General features: G+C 44.0%; 1 protein-coding gene across 2 annotated transcripts; it reads right to left on the bottom strand.

The window, feature by feature from the left end:
* Positions 1 to 558: 558 nt before the first annotated feature.
* tcf20 (transcription factor 20) lies at positions 559 to 22,098 on the bottom strand. Of its 2 annotated transcripts, none has more exons than XM_061712625.1 (6): positions 21,486 to 22,098; positions 10,067 to 18,358; positions 9,897 to 9,990; positions 9,717 to 9,780; positions 9,494 to 9,594; positions 559 to 2,117 (listed from the first exon to the last, which is right to left on the bottom strand). In XM_061712625.1, the coding sequence occupies exons 2-6, from the start codon at positions 17,135 to 17,137 to the stop codon at positions 2,113 to 2,115; spliced, it is 7,335 nt and encodes a 2,444-aa protein (XP_061568609.1). In that variant the 5' UTR covers positions 17,138 to 18,358; positions 21,486 to 22,098; the 3' UTR covers positions 559 to 2,112. The 2 variants fall into 2 exon arrangements, with proteins under 2 accessions (XP_061568609.1, XP_061568610.1); XM_061712626.1 differs by having other exon boundaries at positions 9,731 to 9,780.
* Positions 22,099 to 22,479: the final 381 nt, after the last annotated feature.

Here is a 22,479-nt window from a genome sequence, read left to right as displayed (position 1 = left end):
AAACTTTTTATCAGTGGATGAACAACCTGTTTGACTAAAAATGCAGTCACCAGTAAATTGCCTACTCTTTTTTTTCGTATCTGGCTCGTTTCTTCTTTTTGCATTTTGTTCTATTAACAACCTGATCACGATCCACCTGTGCGAAACGTGTATATTAGTAATTATATATATGTACATAATCAATAAGTGGGGACGGTCCATCTTGTAAATCCACTTTGTACCACTAGGGGTGTTTCATACGAAGTGTTCCTGTGCTATGCTGCCCCCATGTGGTAAAAGTGTTATTACCACACAGAAGAGCTGATTTTCTCTTGAGAATACATCTTTTGCAGTCTAACAAAGTCAAATAAGTGTCAGCAAATGAAAAGTTCCACCTACACACAGACGTAATGACTAGTGTAGATTATTTCCATACATGCCAGAAATAAGCCTCAGTGTACGTGTTCAAACATGAGTAATCGGAGCAAATTTGAGCAAATATTTGCCAGTAGCTATACAATGTGGTTTTACCGGTGCAACAACAGTGAAAACAAAGTCTGGGAAATAAGAAAAGGAGCATACTTGAAGCATTTTTAAGTGTATTCATAATTCATATACATATTGACAAGTTTCTAATACAGCATGTTTTTGATAGTGTAACTGTCTCCTCTCAGTTTGACTTTTTTTTTCTTTTTTACAAGAATAACAATAAAAAATGATAAAGACAACACCATGTATGAGTCACTTTTAAATCTGATGGTCACGCTTCTTTTGAATGGATGTAACATCTCTCAATTAAACTGCTGCTGTTGCAGAAGAAGGAAACCATCCAGAAGTACTTGGTTCAGCTCACTACGCTCCGGCCGGGATATTTAACCGGTCGCAGGCATTCATGACACCCTCTCCACTGCACAGCTTCAAAAATGTTCTATCGCTGTTCGAGGGACCGGCGTGACGTTAGACAAAGGTAACTTTGCATGAAGGACACAACAGTTTAACACCAATGGCAGCTCCTCAGCGTCTCGTCCTTCATATTCCTTCTGTCAGCATGGTTAAAGACAGCGAACACGCATCGAGTCCGTAGTTTTATCTCCTCTTGTAAGTCTCTGTCTCTCCTGGACATTATGAAGATTTTGCACTTGAAAAATAAGACTGTCCATCTGATATTTCATGAATACTATCTGTACCGTAAAAACCCCTGCGATGAAAAATAAGAACACTTTTCAAAAGGACCAAAATGGAATCAAAGACCCAGATATCAGCATTTTTCTCACACGCACTCATTTTACAGTCATACACCTTTTTTTTTTTCTTTTCTTTTTTTTTGTTGTAGTTTTTTTTTTAAAAAGGCAACAGATGTCCGTTCTCCAAGGCAATAATGTCTTTGTGGCAAACTTGACCCTGACATTCCAGACATCACATCAATCTGGCTCCTCCGTCTCCAGGAATGAGATTTAAACAAAAAAACAAAAAAAAAAACAAAACAAAATAAAAAAAAAAAAAACTCATGTTGACTAAATATAATGTGAGATACATCCATTTCATTGTCATGAGTAAATACTGATGAGGATACACAATAATAATGAGAAGTAAAAGAATAACTGTGACCATCTTAATATCATTAGATAGAATACTACGTATGAGAGGAAACTAAACGTTCTCCTCGCCTCCACTGGGTTTGATACCCAACTTGCTCCCAAAACACATCCTCAAAGCAAATGCAAGAAAAAAACAAAACAAAACGAAAAAAAAAGAAGACGATAATGCAGACGATGATAAATGAATTGAACACTTTTGGTTCTCTGGAAAATCAAAGTGAGCCTAGAGAGGAAATCTGTTTGTTTTGTTCTTTGCAGCAAAGTTCCTTCGAGTCCTCCGTCAACCGTGACGTGTCGTTTCGTGCCGCTTTGATCAAAGTCTCTTTCTTGTATCTCTGTTCCTCTGTATTTTTTTTCTCTTTTTTTCTCTGCTTTTAGACAAAGAGCAATGATTCATTACAAAATGTATTCTCCCCATTGTCTTAAATGTAAATAATGCTGAATCCTGTTGAGAAACTCTACATTCCCTTTAGCTGTTCTCCTGCAAAAACGCCGGTCCAGTCGGTTCACATTTCTCAGTCTCCCATTGTCCAAGTTAGCCTAGGAAAGGGAAAACAAACAACAAGCGTGAGCCCGAATAGTTTCCTACCAACAAATGAACAAAAAGATCTGACATGTAGTTGCATTATTGAAAGAAATGACCTCTGTATCCCTTGTTAATTGAACTAATAACAGATCAACAAGTATCATGTGGTAGGATTTCAGAAGTAAAACTTATGTTTATGTAATAATTGTTCGGGGGTCACGGTCCGGGTCTCTGGAAAGATCCTAGGGACAACTTCTGTTGTAATAGATGCTATATAAATAAAACTGCATTGAACTGAATGTTTCTATAATCACAATCAGCAAAAGGAACATGTTTTAATCATAAAGCCTGAGCTCTCCATCAGCTCTATAAATCAGACAGAAAACGGTGAGACACAGCACAAATGGTTATAACCCTAACCGCCCAGTTGTGCACTTACAGTTCCTATTTTGAGTATAATAAGTGCGTTCACACTGAGAACACTGTGGTGGTGAAGTGAGCTGCAAGTACCTGGACGGTACAGTCAGTGCTGCACACCTCACGCCCTCAACGCTCTCCATCTCATCAACTTAGCAAACGCAATGGCATGCTCATTTGTTACATTTCTGGTCAGAAATAGGACAGCAGATTGTCTTAGACAGAGCGGCTGTGATGGAATTTCTCACCCCTGAAGAATTTAGAAACTGGCTTTATCCATCCTTCCTTCCTTTTTAACATCTGGTTATTCAAATTCAGGGTCACAGGGATCTACAGGATCCTCTCCCAGCAATCTTTTGAACACTGTGCATGCAAAACTCTGTGTTGAAGTGTAGTCACTAAAGTATGCTATTTGGACCATGTTTAGAAGTGTATAGGCGGTCCACAATAGCTCATCTTCTCTGCACCATCCGATACCATGTCATTTTCATGAACAGAATCCTAATTCTTCTTTACTGCTCCAAAAGCCATACATTCATTTCAGTACTATTTAGGAAATTCCTGTTTTGAGTCTCCAGATGGAGAAGCAGTGGGACATTGTTGTTGGACTAAAGGCTGAGTTATGGTTCTGCGTCAAAACAACGCCGTGCCTACGGCGTGTGCTACGCGTCGACGCAGACCACACGCCGTCACTGACGCGTACCTCCCAAAAATTGTAACTACGCGTCGAGGCAGACCACACGCAGACAGAGAGGGCTGTGATTGGTTCGCTTGGTAGAAACGCATTTCCGGTTTCCAGTTTGAAGCAGTCGTGAACTTTCAGCGCTCTTTTCTTCGTGTATGTGTGATTTTTTTGGTTTTGTTTTTTTTTGCACAATAGTTGTCCTTATCTCTTTGATTCACTGTGACCGGAAAAAGTCGGATAAACCATTCAGGAAAAGATCGCGAATTAGCGGTCACGGGGGGTACTGCACCGCGACGAAATGCAGTGACGGAGAAGTCCGAAGGGTTCACGACGGCGTCACGGCGACGGCGTAGGCACAGCGTCGATTTGACGCAGAACCATAATTCAAGCTTAAGCCAGTGGTCTTCAACCCTGCTCCTTAGGACCCCCTGTCCTGCATGTTTTAAATGCTACCCTGCTCCAGCGCACTGATACAAAGGACTGTGTCATTAACACACTTGTCCAGACCTAGATGAGAAGCTGATGATGTCCATTAGTTAGAATCAGGTGTGATGATGCAAGGCAACATCTAAAACATGGAGGACTGGGGGGCCCCAGGGACCAGGGTTGAAGACCACTGGACTAAGCTAACTATCAAGCATTATCACGATGACAATGTCAAAATCCCACCAGGAAAACTGAAACATACTCATCATATAAAGTGTGGTTTGCAGACTAAATCCAGAACAATCCTGCACAAAACTTAGAATTCATTGTCCTGGTAGATCAAAATCTGCTAAATTTAGTGGGTGCAGCTTATATTAATGCGCTCAATGGCCGGGAAATTACGGTGTGTACTATCAAAGCGTGAGGCAAGCGACCAGAGCGACTGCAGGCAATTTGGAAGCTTTTGGTGTGAATGCAGGGTTCGTACTATATGGCAGAATGTTTTTATTATTTTTCTTTTTTCTAGGGACCAATAAAATATGGCTAGACTGTCAAGAGGGCTGGTGAAGGAAACACTCACACACACACCCATGCTCACGCAAAAGAAACCCTCTGTTGCAAGATTAAAATGCATATATACTTGGCTTTGAAATTTTACCAAACTTGGTATTAACTATTAATACGGTAAATGACAGACAAAGGGAAAAAAAGAAGCCACTGTTTTTCTCATACCATTCCTTGTGCCGTGTTGCAAATGGGCAGAAAGAGCAGACCCGGGAGGCCGACTAGACTAACTCATAGTTAGCATTGCAGCTTGGCTAACTTATCTATGATGCTAACTAATATTATGTGACATTAATTTGTTAATAAATCAGTCAAAATATCCTCAGTTAAGGAGTCACTACTGAAACGTCATCCCTACAGAGCATTGGGGGGCTACCAGAGCCTCACTGGGACCCCCGGTAGCCGACTTGCTGCTAATGCTTTATCAGGTCACTGCAACTAAACATCTTTGGTCACACCCATTCATATTAGACCGCCGTACATGCATTTACAAACTGAACCAGGGCTGTGCAGCGGATCCAAACTCACCCAGTTAGTCAAATTACTCAGAGTAGCTTGAAGGTAAGTGTAACTGTTACAAAAGCTTTAAATATAAAATAAAACATATTAAAAGGAGCAATGTGTAGCGTGAGGCCATACATTAAATTTATAGGCACTGCAAGTTTATTTGTATAGCATCATTCAACAACAAGGTCATTCAAAGTGCTTTAAAGGGGACCTGTTATAAAAAACAAGTTTTTTCTTGCTTTAACATATATAAAGTGGTCTCCCCTCAGCCTGCCAACTGTGTGATGTGGCTTCTACGAGCTGTTCAGATTCTGCTGATTTTCTTTACGTAACCAAAATGCAAACCATGCCCACAACTATAAAACCGTGTAACTGCATGAGAGCGTCCGACTATCGCGTCGCACTGCGTGACATCGGACGCTCTCTGTCCATCTCCCTCCAGCAGCTGCCACTTTATTGAGGTTTTAGTAGTGAAATGAGGAGAAATCATAGAGATAACTTCTCATTTCAACTAACTGGATCAGCCGTTCCTCATCCATGACTGTTTCCTACAGCGTTTTCAACCGGCTTTCAACGCGGGCGACAGGAAGAAAATAGAAGCAGGGCATCCGACAAATGTTCAGCTCAAAACGGCGCGCTGCGTCGTTGCAGCCAGTTAGGACAGTCCAATAGAAATTAAAGCAATGGAATTGATTTTGTCGCTGACGCTCGCTCGCATCGCATGCAGTTAGTACACGGTGTAACTCCACCGGCCAGAGCTTCCGCCATTTTTTCGTAGCGGTGTATCGCGTCATTCAGGCAGCCAATCAGCACAGTGCTTCATTATCATAGCCCCGCCCACTCAGAATCCCACAAAGTTAGAGAATGGGAAGATAAAGACATGGCTCAGAGGCTGAATTTCTAATTTATTTAGCAAAAACCATCAAAAGCTTGTTTTTAAGACATTCAAGGCCTGTTTAAAATAGGGATTAGATGCCATAATAGGTCTCCTTTAAATCTTCAACCTGGATTTAAGCTGATCTGAGGCTTTCTGAGAGTTTGTTCCAAACATGTGGAGCATAGAAGCTGAATGCAGCTTCTCCATGTCTGGTTCTGACTCTGGGAACTGACAAGACAAATTAAAAAAAAAAAAGAAACGGATCCACATGACCTGAGGGGTCTGGCAGGTTCATGCTGGGTCAGGAGGTCACTGATGTATTTTGGTCCTGGACCATTCAGAGCTTTATAGTTTAATTTATTTATTTAGCAATATAAGACAAATTGAACAATAAATGTAAAAACATTGAAATAACATGCAAGGAAAGGAAGAAGCCTGATGGCTTATATAGAATCCTTTCCATATATGAATAAAAACAAAAGCTACACGAGGAAAAAAAAAAAAAAAGGAAATGTAACTCAGATTAAATAATAAACACTACAAAGATGAAACAATGAGACAGTTCTTTAAATGTTTTTTGAATATTGGCAATGATGGTGATGATTTAAGAGATTTATTGAGTGAATTCCACAAGTGGGGGCGTCTGAAAGTGATGAAAGATTGATGTTTACATGTTCTACAAAACGGTAAATTAAAATCATCTTTGAGCCTTGTGGCAAAAGAATGAATATCGGAATTAACACAAAAGAAATTATGAAAAGAAGAAGGAAAATCTTGTATATAATTTTTAAATTTGAACATAAACAAACATGTTTGAAAAATGTTAATTTTATTGACGGATAATAATGAATATTTAATGAAACGGGGAGCAGATGGCTCATATCTGTTTGCATGTGATATCATTCTGAGAAACATTTTTTTAAATTATCAGTAATTTATGAATATATGTTGAATGTGTCGAAGCATAAACAATGTTGTAGTAATTAAGATGAGGGAAGATTAAGCTATAATAGAGAGTTAAATGAAAGGAAGGAAGAACAAAAGGACAAACCTTTCTCATAATACCAAGCATCTTCATAGATTTCATGCATACAGTATCGATATATGTTGTTTCCAATTTAAATGATCATCGATAATGACACCCAAGAATTTAGAATGAGTAACCTGTAGTAAACTATAGACCAGCATCTATCTCCTGACCGACAGGCAGCCGAGGTAAAGACCTCAGAGCTGGACTGATGTGGTCCACTTTTCTGGTCTTAGTAAGGACTGGAGCAGCAGAGTTCTGGATCAGCTGTAAAGATGATGTTACAACAATCAAGATACTAAAGATGAATGAATGGACTAGTTTTTCCAGGTCCTGCTGAGACATCAGATCTTTTACTCTTGATATATTCTTGGTAGTAGTATATCAAGAGTATATCAGTAGTAAACTGACTTTGTTATTGCCTTGATGTGTTTTTCCAAATTTAGGTCTCAGCCCATCACTACACCCAGATTTCTGGCCTGGTTTGTAGTTTTTAGGTGTATAGATTGGAGCTCTGTGGTGACCTGTGATCATTTCTCTTTGGTTTCAAAGACAAGTACCTTAGTTTTGGTTTTGTTTAACAGGAGAAAGACATTAATCTCCTCCATGCATTTACCAAGAGCCTGTACAGGGCCTCGGTCCCCTGGTGACACTGTAATATATGTATGTGTGTCCTCAGCATAGCTATGGTAGTTTATTTAGTTTTTTTTTTATAATCTGTGCCAGTGGAAGCATGTAGATGTTAAACAAAAGAGGTGCCAGGAGGGAACGTTGGGGAACTCCACATGTGATTCTCATCTGCTCAGATGTAAAGTTACTTATTGATACAAAATACTTCCTGTTCTCTAAGTACGACTTAAACCAGTTTAGTACAGTTCCTGAAAGACCCGCCCGGTTCTCCAGCCGTTTAAGTAATAAATTGTGGTCAGTTGTATCAGATGCAGCACTGAGATCCAGTAAAACTAAGACCGACATGTTTCCACCATCTTTATTCAGACATATCATGTCATTAAACACTTCCCTACTAAACACTGGTCAGAGTGTCTCAGAGCTGTGATGCTGTCCAAAGCCTGACTGGAAGGAATCACGCAGTTAATTTGTTTTAAAAAGTTATTTACCTTTTTCAGTGACCGTACTTAAAAATGGGAGATTTGAGATGGGCTTGTCGTAATTGTCTTTTTTCAGCAGAGCTTTAATTACAGCTGTTTTTAAGTGGCTCTGGAAACACACCTGACATTGAGGACAAATTCACGATCAAGTCTGACTGTAACAAGTTCCAAATACTTTGGCAGGATGTCTAAACAGCAAGAGGAGGAGTTCAGCTGATGTAAGATGTCCTCTAGGTCTTTACTGTTAATGGGATGAAACTGTGCCATGTTGTTTCAACCGGTTTTTGGTGGACGTGGTACACATGCTGAACCTGCTGCTGATGTACCAACTGCTTGTCTAATATTTTGGATTTTGTCTGAAGAAATTGGAAAAATAATTTGCAGGACATGGTGGAGTTCAGTTGCCACAGACACAGGAAGGTTTGTTAGTCTGTCAACTGTGGTAAATTAGGTCTGAGCAATATGGCTGTTTTTGGTGATGATGTCAGAGAAGTAGGACTTCCTTGCATTCCTCAGTTGTAAATTATAAGAGTGAACGTTCTCTTTATAGATCTCATAATGAACCTGGAGATGTATTATCACTCTCTTTTTGTGGAATTTCGCCATGGAGACTTCTTCCTATCAGAGATAACCTTCACCTTAATGGGAGCAATAGTGTCCATACCATTTAACATTTTATCATTGAAGCTATTGAAAAGCTCATTGACTGAACCCCCAGACTGGGCAGGTGTCAGAGAAAAGACCTGGTTAAAGATCTCACTGCTGTTTTCAGTTATACATCACAAAGCATTCCCCACTCGGGTCAAAAAGGCTGCACAAAGTGAGTTGGTATACACTAACGTACGAAATGAGAAAACGCAGTCCTTCCTCATCGATTCAATCACAAATGTACTGCAAAACAAAATCTGTAACCAAGAAATCAACATCTTCAAATAAGAGTGCAGTCATTTTTTCAGATACATTTGTCTTTTCTCACCATCATTCCCTAAAACCATCTCCATTTCCGAGCCATCTTTCTCAGTTGCGCTTCCAGTTGAAACAGCCAATGTCTAGTTGTTATCACTTCCCCATCCGTAATCATCATGCTACCATGCTTAGCGAATCAACCAGCCGTTTGTATAAACCCACATAGGCCAAACGCTAGCGTAATTTTTGAATTCACTGTCGACTCATGTTATGCTGCATGTCCTGCTGTAAATGTCTGCTGACAGTTTTGGAGATATTTCAGAGGGGATCCACTGAAGGAGTTGGTAGCCAAAGCCAGCTTTGGTTGACAAACGGTGGGCATGTTGCTGCCAGCTTCTCAGGTAACATTGCTGCACCAAAATAGGCTTCAAAACTGCTCGTGAGAAACCAGTGAAACCTAATGATTTGTTCAATGTTTTTTTACAGTCTGAGGCAAATACATACTCATCTTTTTGTGACATGCCTGGACTTTTTTCTTCATTCTCTTGCTGTTTCTAGGTTACTTTGGGTTATTTTAACCTACCTATTTCTCCTTTTAATGTTAATGTAGCCTACATTTCCATGCTGGCAGCAGGGTTTGAATGTGAAATAGATGAAGTGACAGGGAGTGAAAGGGTTAGGTTCTTTCTTTTTTTTTTTAAAGAATCCAAAAACCTGGAAAAAGTGTAGCTAATCTGTTGCTGTGTGGAATTAAATAATCTGAATATGAAAAGTACAATAATTCCTAGAGAGAAAACAAATAAAAGAGCCATAAACAAGGAAATAATCTTGTGCCAGTGCAAGTGCAAAGACGAAGTTGAGTTTTAACTTACAACTCCCAGCCTCCTGGGTTTCTTCCTTCTCTGTGGCTTTCTCAGCCTCTCTCTGACTGCTCCAGGTACACTGATTTGGCTGGCCGGATGCTTTGGGTAAACTGAAATAAAGACAAGAATGAAACACACAAAAATATTTAAAACTGAGGAAATTCCATCAGTGATTCAGTCATATGGATCTACAGCAAAAAGGAGTGACCGAATTACACAAATGAAAACCAACCTCTCTTTCTTTACCTTGTGCTTCGGACATCTTAGTGAGAAGTTATCCTCGTTTAGAGAACAATCTGGCAAAGAGACACAGAAATAACAACAATGGATGCTTGCATGGTCATTTTAAAATAATACGTTATGTGTTACATGGTCTTAAATATGTTGGATATGCATTTTTATGTATTTTCACCTGCTTCAATAGCACATAAGTAGTGGTAACGAAGTGTGCAGCCTTTACTGTAGCAGCCCAGGGTCGAGCCAACCATCTCGCAGTATGAGCAGCTCTAAGAAGAGAAGATATAAACGTGTTTGAGGCCATGAATCCCAAAACAACAGGTCAAAAGGACACGTTAAACTCACTGTTTCTCTGGCGCCATCTAGTGCCTCCTGCAGCCCATACAGTCTCCCATTGACAAGGTACACTCCACTCGTCCACACTATACATCCTTCGTGCACCCACAGCTCCTCAGGGTCCATGGGCATCTGAGGCAGCTGCGCGAGTTGTGCCAAGGGTCCCAGGGAGTCCAAGGCTGGTGGCGGGGGCTGGAAGGGCAGGGAAGCCTTACTGTTTGATGGTACCATTCTGGGGGAATCCTCAGTGGACTTGTGTCTCCTTTTAAAACGTGGATGTGATGTCAACTTTCTGTGTTGCGGCCGCTGCTGAGTTTCATCTGTCGGCTGCTGAACCTGTTTCTGCGCTTGCGGCTGTTCAGTTTCGATATCTGCCTCTTTTTTCAGCTCGGGGATAGGTGGAGTATCTTCACTCACATCCCAGGACAGAGATGCTTTTATGGTGGTGGTGGAGGAGGAGGAAGATGAAGCAGTGTTAGGGGACTTGCTCCTCACATGCATCATCATCATCTCCTCCGTCTTGGGTGGGGAGGCAGTTCTGACTGTACTGGTAAGAGATGTTGTGTTTGAATTTAGGTTGAGGGCAAAGTCGCTCTCAGTCGAGGGCCTGGAAAACTGAGTATACTGTGTTTGTGTGTCTTGGACGGCACTCAAAGCGTTTGAGCTCACGTCTGAATTTGGTCCGGGTTTCTGTGTGCCTGCGGTTGGCTGACATTGTCTAATCTGGGGCTGGTTCTTGGGAAGTTTTGTGACATACTCAGCTGGATAGTAAGGCCCGTAAAGATCTCCGAGATGTTTGTAATTTGCCCATTTCTGACAAAGACAACATAGCAGCCGGCCAGAATGATTGGTCTCTGTAATCACAGGCCCTGAAACAACATAGCCAGACGAAGGAAGTGTTTTGCCTGACTGAAGTATAGTTTCCACCTCGTCGCTGTCTCTTTTCTCCGAATCTCTGTCTCTTCTAGATAACTGAGAAGAAAGTGCTGAGGTCAGGAGGGAATCATTTCCATTCCCGCTGGCTTTCCCTCCGACTACACTTCGCTCTCCTTTCATCTTCTCATCCTCAGCATTTACTATGGTGCACACTGCCCCGATCTCTGGTACTTTTTTCTCCACATGTATGTGAGGAACAAACAGGACCTGTCTACTTGTGCTGAGACCTCCTGCTGTCCCTAAAGGTGTATCCGTGTCATCTTTGGCCATTGATGGCACTGATGCTACTGCCCCTCTCCTCCTCCTCCTTTGTCGTCCCCTGGCTGCCAGTGGGTCATCTTCATCTTTCACACCTCTGCGTCTGCGTCGCACAGGTTTCACCTCAATCTCCGGCTGTGTGTTCTCACTCTTTACGTCAGCTTCCACCACCTGGGTTAAAATAGGTGGGTCCAGCTGAGGAGTGTCTTGATCTTCCAACAGAGGGGCTGCTGAGGGAGTTGGTGTGCTGCTGGTACTCTCTATTGCTGGTGGGGTTGTGGCAGGAGCTGGAGTGGGAATGGGTGGGGCTTGAGGAGCATTCAGAGTTGTGTTCTGTGTCTGGACTTGGGCCGGGGCCTGGGCCTGTGTTTGGCCTTGGCTCTGAGCCCGCTTTTGTTTATTCACACTCCCCACGGGCCTGCCCTTTTTCTTGCCAGAAGGAAAATAGCCTTTCGGCACAAGACTATCAATTGGCTTTGAATCTTGCGGCGACAGACTGGACCTCCGAGAAGAGATGTGATGTCTGTTCAGCATGTGTCCTTGGTGGGGTGAGGTGGTCCCATAGTAGTCACTACCAGGGTAATCGTCAAATCCCATGCCAGATTCCTGAAGTTTCTGTCGAAGCAGGGTTGCAGCAGACTGCTCTCCCCTTCGTGTTTCAAGCTGCTGGTATGTGTTTGTGAAATGCTGAATGTCTGATAGGGCAGATGAAGATGGAGGCGGGGAACCCTGGACAGGGCGAGGAAGTGGAGGGGGAGGAGGTAAAGGCCCAAGCAAAGCAAAGTCTTCCTTGTCACCAGATGATGTGCCAACAGCAGACCCTAATCCAAAGTCAAAATCTTGTTTGATGACTTGGGATGTCTGATGAGGATCACATGCATAACCAGGCGCAGCGTCATCAACTCCTCGGAAGGGAAGCATGTCATTTAGTGAGTGACTTTCATCCATGTAACTATCATCCACTCGTGCAACCCTGGGGAAATGTGCTAAGTCTTGGTCCTGTGAGTCATTAAATGTTGATATTTCAGAGTGTGAGAAGCCTGTGTAATGATTTGAGTCATCATCAGCATGGCCTGCTGGCTTCTTAATATTTGGAGTGATTTTCTGCACTATTGCCTCCAGTTTCAAACCCCTCCCTTTTCGGGGAAGGAAAGCTTTTGCATTACCACCCGCTGGAGACAGAGGTTGTGAAAAGGTGTTATCTCCCGGCAGAGGGGAAGAGAGCCTGGGACATGGCATATCTGAACTGGATGAGTCATCGTCATTGTGATGGCTGGACTCTGCCTGAAGCCCTGGGGAGTGATTCAAATTAGTGGCAGCTCTCTGCTGAGATGCATCCTGGATTTGTCTCTTGGCAGGGATAGGAGAAATGAAAGAGCGAACTCTCCTCCTTAATATTAGCGGATTTGTGTCTCCAGAACCCCCAGCTTTAGTCTTTACCTGTGGCTGAGTGGAGTTCGTGTCAGCGCGAGGCTTATTAGAGCTGGGTGGAGGAGGTGGGCAGGGGTGCTTGGCTTCCTCTTTGACCCCCCTTATGACCTCTGCATCTGCAGCTTTTTGGCTATGAGATATTTGTGGAGGAACATGGCCATGTGAAACTACAGGGGAAGGAAGGGGATGTTGCTGAGGGGGAGGAGCTTGCGGTCTATAATAAGAGTCTCCCTCCATCATCCGAGCACCCTCTCGTCCAGAATGTGCTGACTCCCACATTTTCATATCAAAGTAAGTGCTTTGATGATGGAGTGAAGTGTTGCTTGTATGCTGCTCACTGGGCATGTCCGTTTGGGAGATCTCCTGCTGTCTGTGCTCCTGCTGGCTACCTTTATGTCTTCCAGGAGAGGCACCTGTCTGCATGAGGATATCCTTTGGTGGCCTGTTCATTGCTTTCACCCAGTCACTCATTTCGTGGAGATGATGAGGGAGGCCACGCGGGTGCAAATACATCTGAAGCTTGTTTGCGGTTTGAGACTGAGGGGTTAAATGGTGGTACGGATGATGAGATGGAAAATGTGGACTACTAAGGGACCTCATGCTACCTTCTCGCGAATCACTGTATCGAAATCCAGAAAAAGTACTGCCACCACCCGTTGACAGGTCAACACCATGTAGATATGACGGATGTCTCGACGGTGAAGTCAAAGGATTCGTGTTCATAGGATGAGAGGGCATCGAAGTGACATCAATACCGCCTCGCCTATAGGGGTCAGCTGATGGATGGAGTGACTTGGACTTATACTCCATGTCGGCGTCTTTAACAGCACCACTGCCACGATGCTCAGTTTGTAAATTTACAGCATCTGTCACAGCCTCTTTGGGTGCCATTTCCATTTTCACCACTTGTTTCTCTCCAGGATCCTTTTTACTTAGATCATTAGCCGCTGCTGGAGAGGAAAATTGCTGCTGAATCACAGAGGCCCCACTCTGATTTCTCTCCCGCTCCCTATCAACCTCCCTGTCCCTCTCTGGCGTACTGTGTTGGTTTGGAGATACATCACAGATAACGGAGCGCCGTTCTGAGGGGGCTAACATGGAGCCTAATGATTTCTGAGGTTCGCTTTGACCAATAGTTCCAGCTAACGGTTCCGGCTCTTGCAAAAGAAGCTCCTGCACAGCAGAGGATGGAGTGGATAAACTGGAGAGCACTTTTCTCTGCGGCAGAGAATAATCAGCTAGGTTGATATGTTTTGACTGGGGTTGCTGAGACTCCGCAGCCTGTGTTAACTGGCTCTGGGATGGACCCACTTCATTTTTTTCAGAACTTTGATTAATCTTAGCATTGGATGCCTCCGGCTTTACTGAGGAGTGAGACTCTGCTGTGAAATCAGGCTCACCTCCATGCCTCTGGTTCTGTGGCTTTCCAGAGAAACCCACTTGGGCAGAATGAGTCAAACCCTCAGGTACTCCACCTTGCATTTTCGCAGACTCAGTCATACCAAATGGATGCCTGGATGAGAACTGTTGTTGACTTGGATGATGCGCAGGATATGTCTGTTCTGGTCTATAATAACGTCTATCTAAATTGTAACCTTGAAGAACCTCTTGCAGAAGACTCGGGCATTGTTGCATCTGTGAATTCTCCTCTTGACCTTTAGATCCGGGTACATGCCCTCTCTTTGCCAAAGACTCGGCTACAGAACCAGCATCTTTTGGATGCACAGGGCCATAACTGCCTTGTGATTGTTGGTATCCTGAATGTTTGGGACTTGAATCCATTACACCTACTGGGCCTGCTCTCACTCTGTTCTTCATGGACAAATCTGAGCCATATGTTGATTCTGGATAGGCATATTTATGCAAACCAGACTGTGGAATATTTTGAGACTTTCCACAGTTTGATTTCTGGTGATGGGAGGAATACATACTCAGATCTATACCCTCCTCTCCATTATGGCTTCCTGACTCCCTTAAGTAAGAGTGTGGCTGTTTCTCTTCTATGCAATTGTCTTGGGGGGGCTTACTTTTGTCCGTGTGACTTCCCTCAGAGCGGATTGAAACAATCACACCAACACTACTGGCATTCTGCTGCTCTTCCGATGCGTGTTTTTCTTCCTTCTTATGCGATTTGGATGCAGATTGAAATCTATTCTCCTTTTCCTGGCCATTTTGTTTTTTGACTTCTCCATCTTGTTGTATTCGACTACCGATCCTCTGTGTTTTCTCAACTGCAGCATCGTTCTCATTTTTAATTTCGTCACCTCTGTGGTCAGAATATGTCGAAATAGTTTCTGGGACACAATTTGTTTGGGGGGGAGGAATGCTGGAGGATGAGGATGAGGGGACACGAGGCGTTGTGTGTAAAGTACGACCCGCCTCTGATGACTGACATCCAAAAGCTGGAGATGATGATGATGATGATGAAGAAGGAATGTGAGCTTCATTTGTTTTTGATTCTGTGACAACTACTTCTTTTGAGGATGAATCCGAGTTGCCTGTTTTAACATTTGTGGCTTCTCCCATCTGTGTTTGGGCTTGATTAAAACCAGTTGCTTCTGACCCACTGCTCGCACCACTCATCTGCCTCACTCTCCCATGTTCCCCTTCAGATAACTGCTCCTCCTGATCCATTTTGGTCCCAGATGAGCCTCCAACCGAGATTAAGGAAGAATCTTCATCACCACCTGCATCCAGGCAGGTACCATCACCAATCCCCACGACACTTCCATCTTTGACTGTGCTAGTACTTGAGGTTGTACTTGCACTTTGACTCCTTGGCTGTGACGGAGGCACACCGTGTACTGTCTGTGGCATCTGCCCACCATCTTTCTTCTTTTGTGAGAGTACTGTGTCAGTGAGGAGCATGTGCTGAATGGTGTTGGGTAAATTGGCTACTTGTGAACTCAAGGCATTAAGACTATTCAGGCCAGCATCCTGCATTTTGTCAAGTGAAGAAGTGGAATAAACAGAAGAGCCTTCCTCTCGGGATCCAATTCCGGCACCTTGACCCATTTTGCTGCGGCACGTTGGATGAAGACTGCTCCCCCCAACTGAGTTCATGCTGTGAGCTTTATGACTGCCACTGCTACCAGAACTACTGATGCTGCTATTTGAGTTAGGTGTGGGACTTAACTGAGGCATAGTTTGCAGTAATCTACCATGACCATGGCTGCTACGGGGGTTTGATGTAGGAGGATGCGAAGAACCATGACCCGAGGGGTTTCCATGTGCTTCTGAGACACCCATCAGAGGGGACGGAGAGGAGCTACAACTGGGGGAGGGAACTGCAGAGGCAACAGGCGAGGGGTTAGATATAGGGCTGAAGTTTTGGTTAATTTGAGTTTGCTGAGCATTAGGATGCATTGGGGATTTAGCTATATCTTGAGATGCTGGCTGAGGTATACTGGGATTGGAGGCGTGATGATGCTTAGCATAAGCAGGGCTCGGAGACAGACCCTGATGCTGTATTTTGAGGGCGCTGTCATAACCTACCCCTAAGCTGTGCTGCGAGTTGCGGTGCTGTAGTGTGGCTTGCTTGTGAAGTGAATGTGGAGAATATCCAGGATAATTCGCAGCATGGTAACTCTGTTGAACATTCTCCACCGACCCCACATTGTTAGCAGCAACTGAACTAGAGATTGAGTTTGAAGTAGAGTTGACACTGGGAGAACTGTTGATTTTAGGATCAAACCCAGTGCTAGCAGCTCCATCGAGATATCTTTGCAGGGGGGGGCTATACATTCCTGACGACCCCGTGGATGCTCCACCTTGCGGAGAGTAATGCGGGTACTGTGGGGTCAGTCTGTGCCCAGAGTGTGGATAGCTCCTATGCTGCTGTCCGTGGTGGATCGTTGGGAAGGTCTGACCGTGCTGGCGGTGTTGCATCTGAGCTCCTGCCACTGACTGCAACGAAGGGTTCTGATTCATACTGTACTGATGAGAAGGAGAGAAGGCTCCTGCACCTCCAGCTGAACCAGGACTCGAGGCATAGTCTACTGGATATGGCGACATCAGGCCAGCTGGTGATGCAGAGCTAGCTCCAGGATGCCGGTACTGATGAGAGATATGTCCATCAATGCTGGGGTATCCAAACGCTCCCCCAAAGCCCATGCCTCCCCTTCTGTGCCTGTCCTTCCCACCCACTGAAAAATAGTAATCCATAGCCTCCTTCCGATAGGGGTTGTTGGTGCCACTGTGAATGTTACCCTGTGTTGGTGGCGGCTCCACAGCTCCTCTGTTTCTTGCACTGTAAGCGAGCATGTGGCTGGCCTGACTGGGGTGGTGGTGGCCTCTGTGCAGACTTTGCTGCTGCAACCCGCCATAATCATCCGTCATCCTTGGGGAGATCTGCGGCTCTGCAGGCTGAGGGGGATATGGAGGTCCCCCCACAGGCCTCCCGCCAAACCCAGGAGGGACAGAGGGGGGAACTGGACTGTTAGAGAAATTCTGCATTGTTTTTTTTCTTTTAACCAAGTTGTTTTTTTTTTTAAAGAAAGAAAGAAAAAAAAACAATAACGGAAAAGTCTTTCAGTGTCTATAGCAGGGAATGTCTTAGATCAAAGCCTGGAAGGCTTGTGGCACTAACCATAAAGAGAGCCCACAGCTTAGCAGTCAACAAGGAAATGCTTTTGAAATCCACTAAAACGGCAACGAAGATGAATATACACACACATACATATATATAAATATGTATGTATATATATAGAGATATTCATATATATATCATCAGAAATTATCACTTTTTGGAAATTGTGGACAATGAGGTTGAAATGGTGACGAGAAGGCCCAAAAATCTTAAAAATCTTCCATTTTCAATATGATGGTAGGTTGTTTCCTCTTCAAAGCTTCCTTTCGCATGAGAGTTTTAAAAATATGCTGTTTAAAAAGAGACAAATACTGAAGCAAACTTCTGCTTAAGAAATTTTCAGATTAAAAATGAGCAGCCATTCACACGCAGCTGAAGCAGTTTGGCACCGAGAATGCGATGATATCGTGGATGACTTCCACATCACAATTTGAGACTTCCAACCTTAAATGTCTTTACACGGATGCACTCCGCTTTGATATCAGCTTAAGCAAGCAGAGCTATTTAAGGACTAAGCTGAGTTGTGATCCAATTTCATAAAAAAACAAAAAAAAAAAACAAAACAAATCTCAAAATACACCATTGAGACTGTTTTGTGCTGCTGAAGTCCTTCAGTTCGTCAACATGTGGAGATTTTTCTGGACCTGACTCACACCTGTGTGAGACAAAAACTCCAGGAACAAAATCAAGAGGTTTGAATGTAGACCCTCAAATACTCCGAGAGGCAAACACTCCATGGATGTCCTCACAGGCTCTTGGGTGCAGAGAGAAATGCTTTTTCAGACACGTGCATTCATTAGGCCTGTAGGAGTATTTGGTCCCTTCTAAATAATGTTCTTCCTTTGTGTTCAGGATTCTCCTCGTGCCATCCTGCATCTTCAGCATTTAGCCGTCTTACCTTTGCTGTTCTCTCTCAACCATCATTTAAGTTTAAATAGTTCCATGACAGCAATTTTCCAAAATAAGGGTAATCCATTTAGTCCACTTCAGGTTCCATTAATCCAAGCTCCTCTTTTCTGTTTCCTTTGAGTATTTCCATGCAGACGAGTTCATCGTCCATGAGCTGCTGACCAGAAGTCGTCACACCTCTGTAAATACAAGAGACAAACCAAAAGAGTTAGCAACAGCAACAATTACCGTACACATCCTGTGGTCCAGCTCTATTATAGATAATGAATAAACACATTGGTAAATGGTCTGGTCACGTAATGATTGTAATAAGCAGCTCAAAAAAGTGGCAATTCTATATTTCGGTACCAAGATTATGTTATTGATATATTTAGCCACAACAGTTCACTAGTGGACATGGCATAACAACCAACGCAGGTGTAAACAGGCTCCCGTTAAGTGACTTCTCCATTACTTTATTTCTTACAGAGGCCATATTTCTTTGAAAAAGTAACTGTGCTGATGCAGAAGCAAATATTTCACAGTACATCAGCAATTCCCATAAGTATGCTTACTTTTTGGATCAATAACAAGACAATCACATCAGTCCAACAGAAGTAGACAGAGTTAATCATGACCCCATTAGTATAAATATGACATCATGTTGCTCGGATGAGTCATTACACATCCAGCATCAGTTAAAAAGTTTCCTAATTCCTTGCATTAATACAAGTTGTAAGTGCATCCTTCACACTAGTTGGCACCACAACAATGCATGCTCCAGCCGTCTCCTCTGGCCAATAACAAAAAGCTTGGTTGGAGAGAAACATGGGTCATGTAACTATGGCAACAAAGTAACACGGACAAGGTCACAAAGTCTTCCTCACGTGTAAACAAACAACACTGTGGAGTCCAGACAAAACAAGTCTATACCCCACTGACACTAAAAATATAACTAACTTTATTGTTATATGCTGGTATAAATGGGATTTAACTATAATGGGAGATAAGTGAGGGGATAAAACTACTTTTATGGTTTCAGGGCCTTTAATTGCTATTTGTAAGACAACCCTTTTCTTGTCTTTTACAAATACATTGTAAAAGGGTTATTAGCCCTAAAACAGCTGTGGGTGGGCACACAGAGGCCACCAAATAACAAATAATCACACAAGGAAGGTAGTGAGTTCATGAATGTGAAACATGGGAGGGGAAACAAAGGGCAAGGATGGCTGCAACACAAGCCAATCATACCTAATCAATCAAAATGAGTCACAGAAACTGCATTGTCCAAAATATCCTCATTTAAAGTTTTAGATTTCAGCATCCAGTTAGTGCACGAAGCTAATGCTGTTTTCAAGTTAGAAGGACGTGACTGATGAAAGCCATTTCAGCTGCACCAAGGAAAAAAACACAATTGTACAAGTCAAAATAATGAGCTCTAATCTCAAAATATCTAATAATTTAGATTTATTATCTCCTCATTTTACTTTGTATATCATAAATTATAAATTACTATCTCATAATTATGATTGACTATATTGTAATTTGAACCTAATAACTCATAATTATGACTTCATGGGGAAACAAGATGGCGGCGCGAATGTTGAATCGATTGGCTTCCCTCTTCATTATGAAGTGCGTTTTCATTAGCGGCGGCCCAGGGTGACTTTAGGTAGACATATGTCTACATAATCAGAGGTTGATCTACAGCAAGATTTTCTGTGAAGCCGAACAGGGCCGGATTACATCAAGCCCAGAAAGACTTCTGGGAGAGGGGGAAGAACAAGTGGGATTTTCTTATTCATCAACACCACTGCATCCTACACATACATCACACAACAATGAAGTAACCAGACTCAGCTCGTTTAGTGCTGATCCAGTTGTTCCAGTATGTTTTTCTTTGGAAAACAGTGAAAGTGGTCCAGTACTGCCACCAGGGGGGTTGGCGTGGTAGTTATCGTCACTGAAAATGTAGACAGTGAGACTGAAAGGGTCGAGAAGGAGTCCGACCACGTAACAATCCCGGCCTCTCAGGCGTCACCCCAGACCTGCACTAATGGAAACCTCATAAATGTTCTAGTTTCTGCAATAGTTTTGGCTGAGCTTTGGCAATGTAAGATGATATGTGAGATTCATCCATTAGCTATACCTGCTTATTCCTACCCAGGGGATCTGCTGGATACTATCCCAGCTCTCTTGGGGCAAAAGACAAGGGTACACCCTGACAGACCAACAACCACAAACACTCCCTACGCTCATCAATTAACCAGACAAACATGTTTTTGTACGGTGGTAGGAAGCTGGACTACCTGGACAGAAACCAGTGCAAGCAAAAAGGAAGAATGTGGAAACTCCACATGGACAGACTCCTGGTGGGATTCAAACCAGGAACCTCCCTGCTGCTAGGCAACAGTGCTGACCACCATATGAGATCACAAGTCACAACATAGAGGCAGTATCTCATTATATAAATTAAACCTTTTCGTTTTTTTCCTCCCCTTTCCTCCTCCAGCTGGCAGGAACAGGCTTCGCCAGCCCTTCGGATCGTTTATTAGTCCATTTCTAGATGATAATTGATCCCAGCATCCCGAGCAAGCAGCATCATCCAGGCTGCATCACCAGCCAGTCAATCAACGCCTTCATCAATTAAGACGTAGAAGAGAAGGAGCTATCCCTGCTGTATTTGCCTGCTTGTTGCCACAACACCACCACCACAGTCCCCCCCCCTCTCCTACATTAGCACATAACAGGGTTTCTGTGCTGTAGCCGTGACAGCTTAGCTCTAGCCTCGAACAAGCTCCCCGTCCTGCGGACCAAACCTGCGAGTTAGCCGTGTAAAACTGCAACACAGCTCGTAATGGTGCACTAAGTGCACGCCAAGCACGTCTGCTGGTGTGAAACTTAGTGCAGCATTCCGAGCACACGACGTTACAAAAGCGCTGGTTGCAGCGGGCTAAAGTCCCGGGCAGCCGAGCAGCGCTTAAAGGCTGATTTATGGTTCCGCGTTAGAGCCTACGGCGTAAGTAACGCGGCGACGCGCACCCTACGCCGTAGGCTCTGCGTCGATTTAACGCGGAACCATAAATCAGTCTTTAGCCGCTGGATTGGTGATTAAGTACAGATGTTTCCCCCACCACCACCACCACCACCCCCTTTCCTCAGTGGGGCTCTGGGTAGATGCTAGCTAGCACGAATACCCTATTTATTTGTTGTTTTCTCGCCCCCAGAAAGCGGGAGCGGGAGCAGCGCGGAGCGGCGTCCTGCCACCGGCCGCCCGGCCGCGGCTCCGCCGGTGGCAGGGCCGCGGCCGGCGGGGGCGACGCGTACCTGAGAGCGCGGCTGCGACAAGGCCCCCGGAGCTAGGGGGAGGTTGCTGGCTGTCTGCTGGCTGGTTGCTGGCGACCCCGCCGCTGCCTGTGGTTAGGAAAACCCCCACAGGACCGGGGGTCCGCTTGCTCCGCCGGGAGTCCTCGTAAAACCCGAACAACAGCGCCGGCCAAAGCGGAGGGATGGCCCCCGTCACGACGCGACACGATCCCGGGCCTTTCTGGCGGTTCTCTCCCCCTCGTCTTCTTCTGCTTCTATTTTTTTTTTCCTTTTGTCCTCCCCTTAAAAAAAAAAGATGCTGAGAGTAGAGCAGGACCGGGGTTTGTGCGGGTCCCGTCGCCAGCGAGGTCCACACACCCCCGCCCCCCCTCCGGTCCCTCTTCCTTCACACGCCGCGGAGAAGGTGATTCCACCTTTCTTCCTTCGCCCGAGCCTCCATTAAAACACGCAGTTTTTTTTTTTTTCAGTTTCCGTCACTTAATTGCATTTCCATGCCTTCATCAGCGGCTCGAGCTATTCGTTTTTCCTGTCAGACTCTACTGTGTTTTTTCTTTTTCTTTCTCGCAACAGAAAGACCGCCTTGAAAATGCATACACTCTCATATTCCTGCACCCCCTCCCTCATCTCTCTCCATCACATCCCTCCACCACCCCTCCCTCGCAGAGCCTTTTGCTGTTTCATTGATTTTCGCGTATTTCTAGCCTCCAAATGTCGGATTGTACGAATATTGTACGAATGTGCCGAATGGTTGTGTTTTATTTATTTCTTTATTTATATTCTGCCTAAGCATGTTGCCACACTGCTCCTTTGTTCTTTGATTCAAGTGAAAGTCTACGAGGCCAATTAAAGCACCAGGGTACGGATGCCAGCATGGGGAGGAATGGAAGATTGTGCTTGTAATGAACAAAGCAACAGATAAAAGATGTGAGGGAAAATGTTTCTCGCTGCATCAGAAGATTAATGTGCACGGGATGAAGCTCATTAAATCCGCAAA

The sequence above is a fragment of the Cololabis saira genome, chromosome 21 (assembly GCF_033807715.1).
Source record: "Cololabis saira isolate AMF1-May2022 chromosome 21, fColSai1.1, whole genome shotgun sequence".
Lineage (NCBI taxonomy): Eukaryota > Metazoa > Chordata > Actinopteri > Beloniformes > Belonidae > Cololabis > Cololabis saira.
Note: the sequence above shows the minus strand (reverse complement) of the source record. Positions and strands in the feature narration are given on the sequence as shown.

Bases quoted from the DNA above. Each gene is read 5' to 3' on its own strand.
- tcf20 (XM_061712625.1), bottom strand. From the start codon at position 17,137: ATGCAGAATTTCTCTAACAGTCCAGTTCCCCCCTCTGTCCCTCCTGGG. The intron at 9,781-9,896 runs GTGAAAATACAT...TCTCTTTGCCAG, and splicing joins CTTATGTGCTATTGAAGCAG to ATTGTTCTCTAAACGAGGAT. The intron at 9,595-9,716 runs GTTGGTTTTCAT...TCTTTATTTCAG, and splicing joins CACAAGGTAAAGAAAGAGAG to TTTACCCAAAGCATCCGGCC.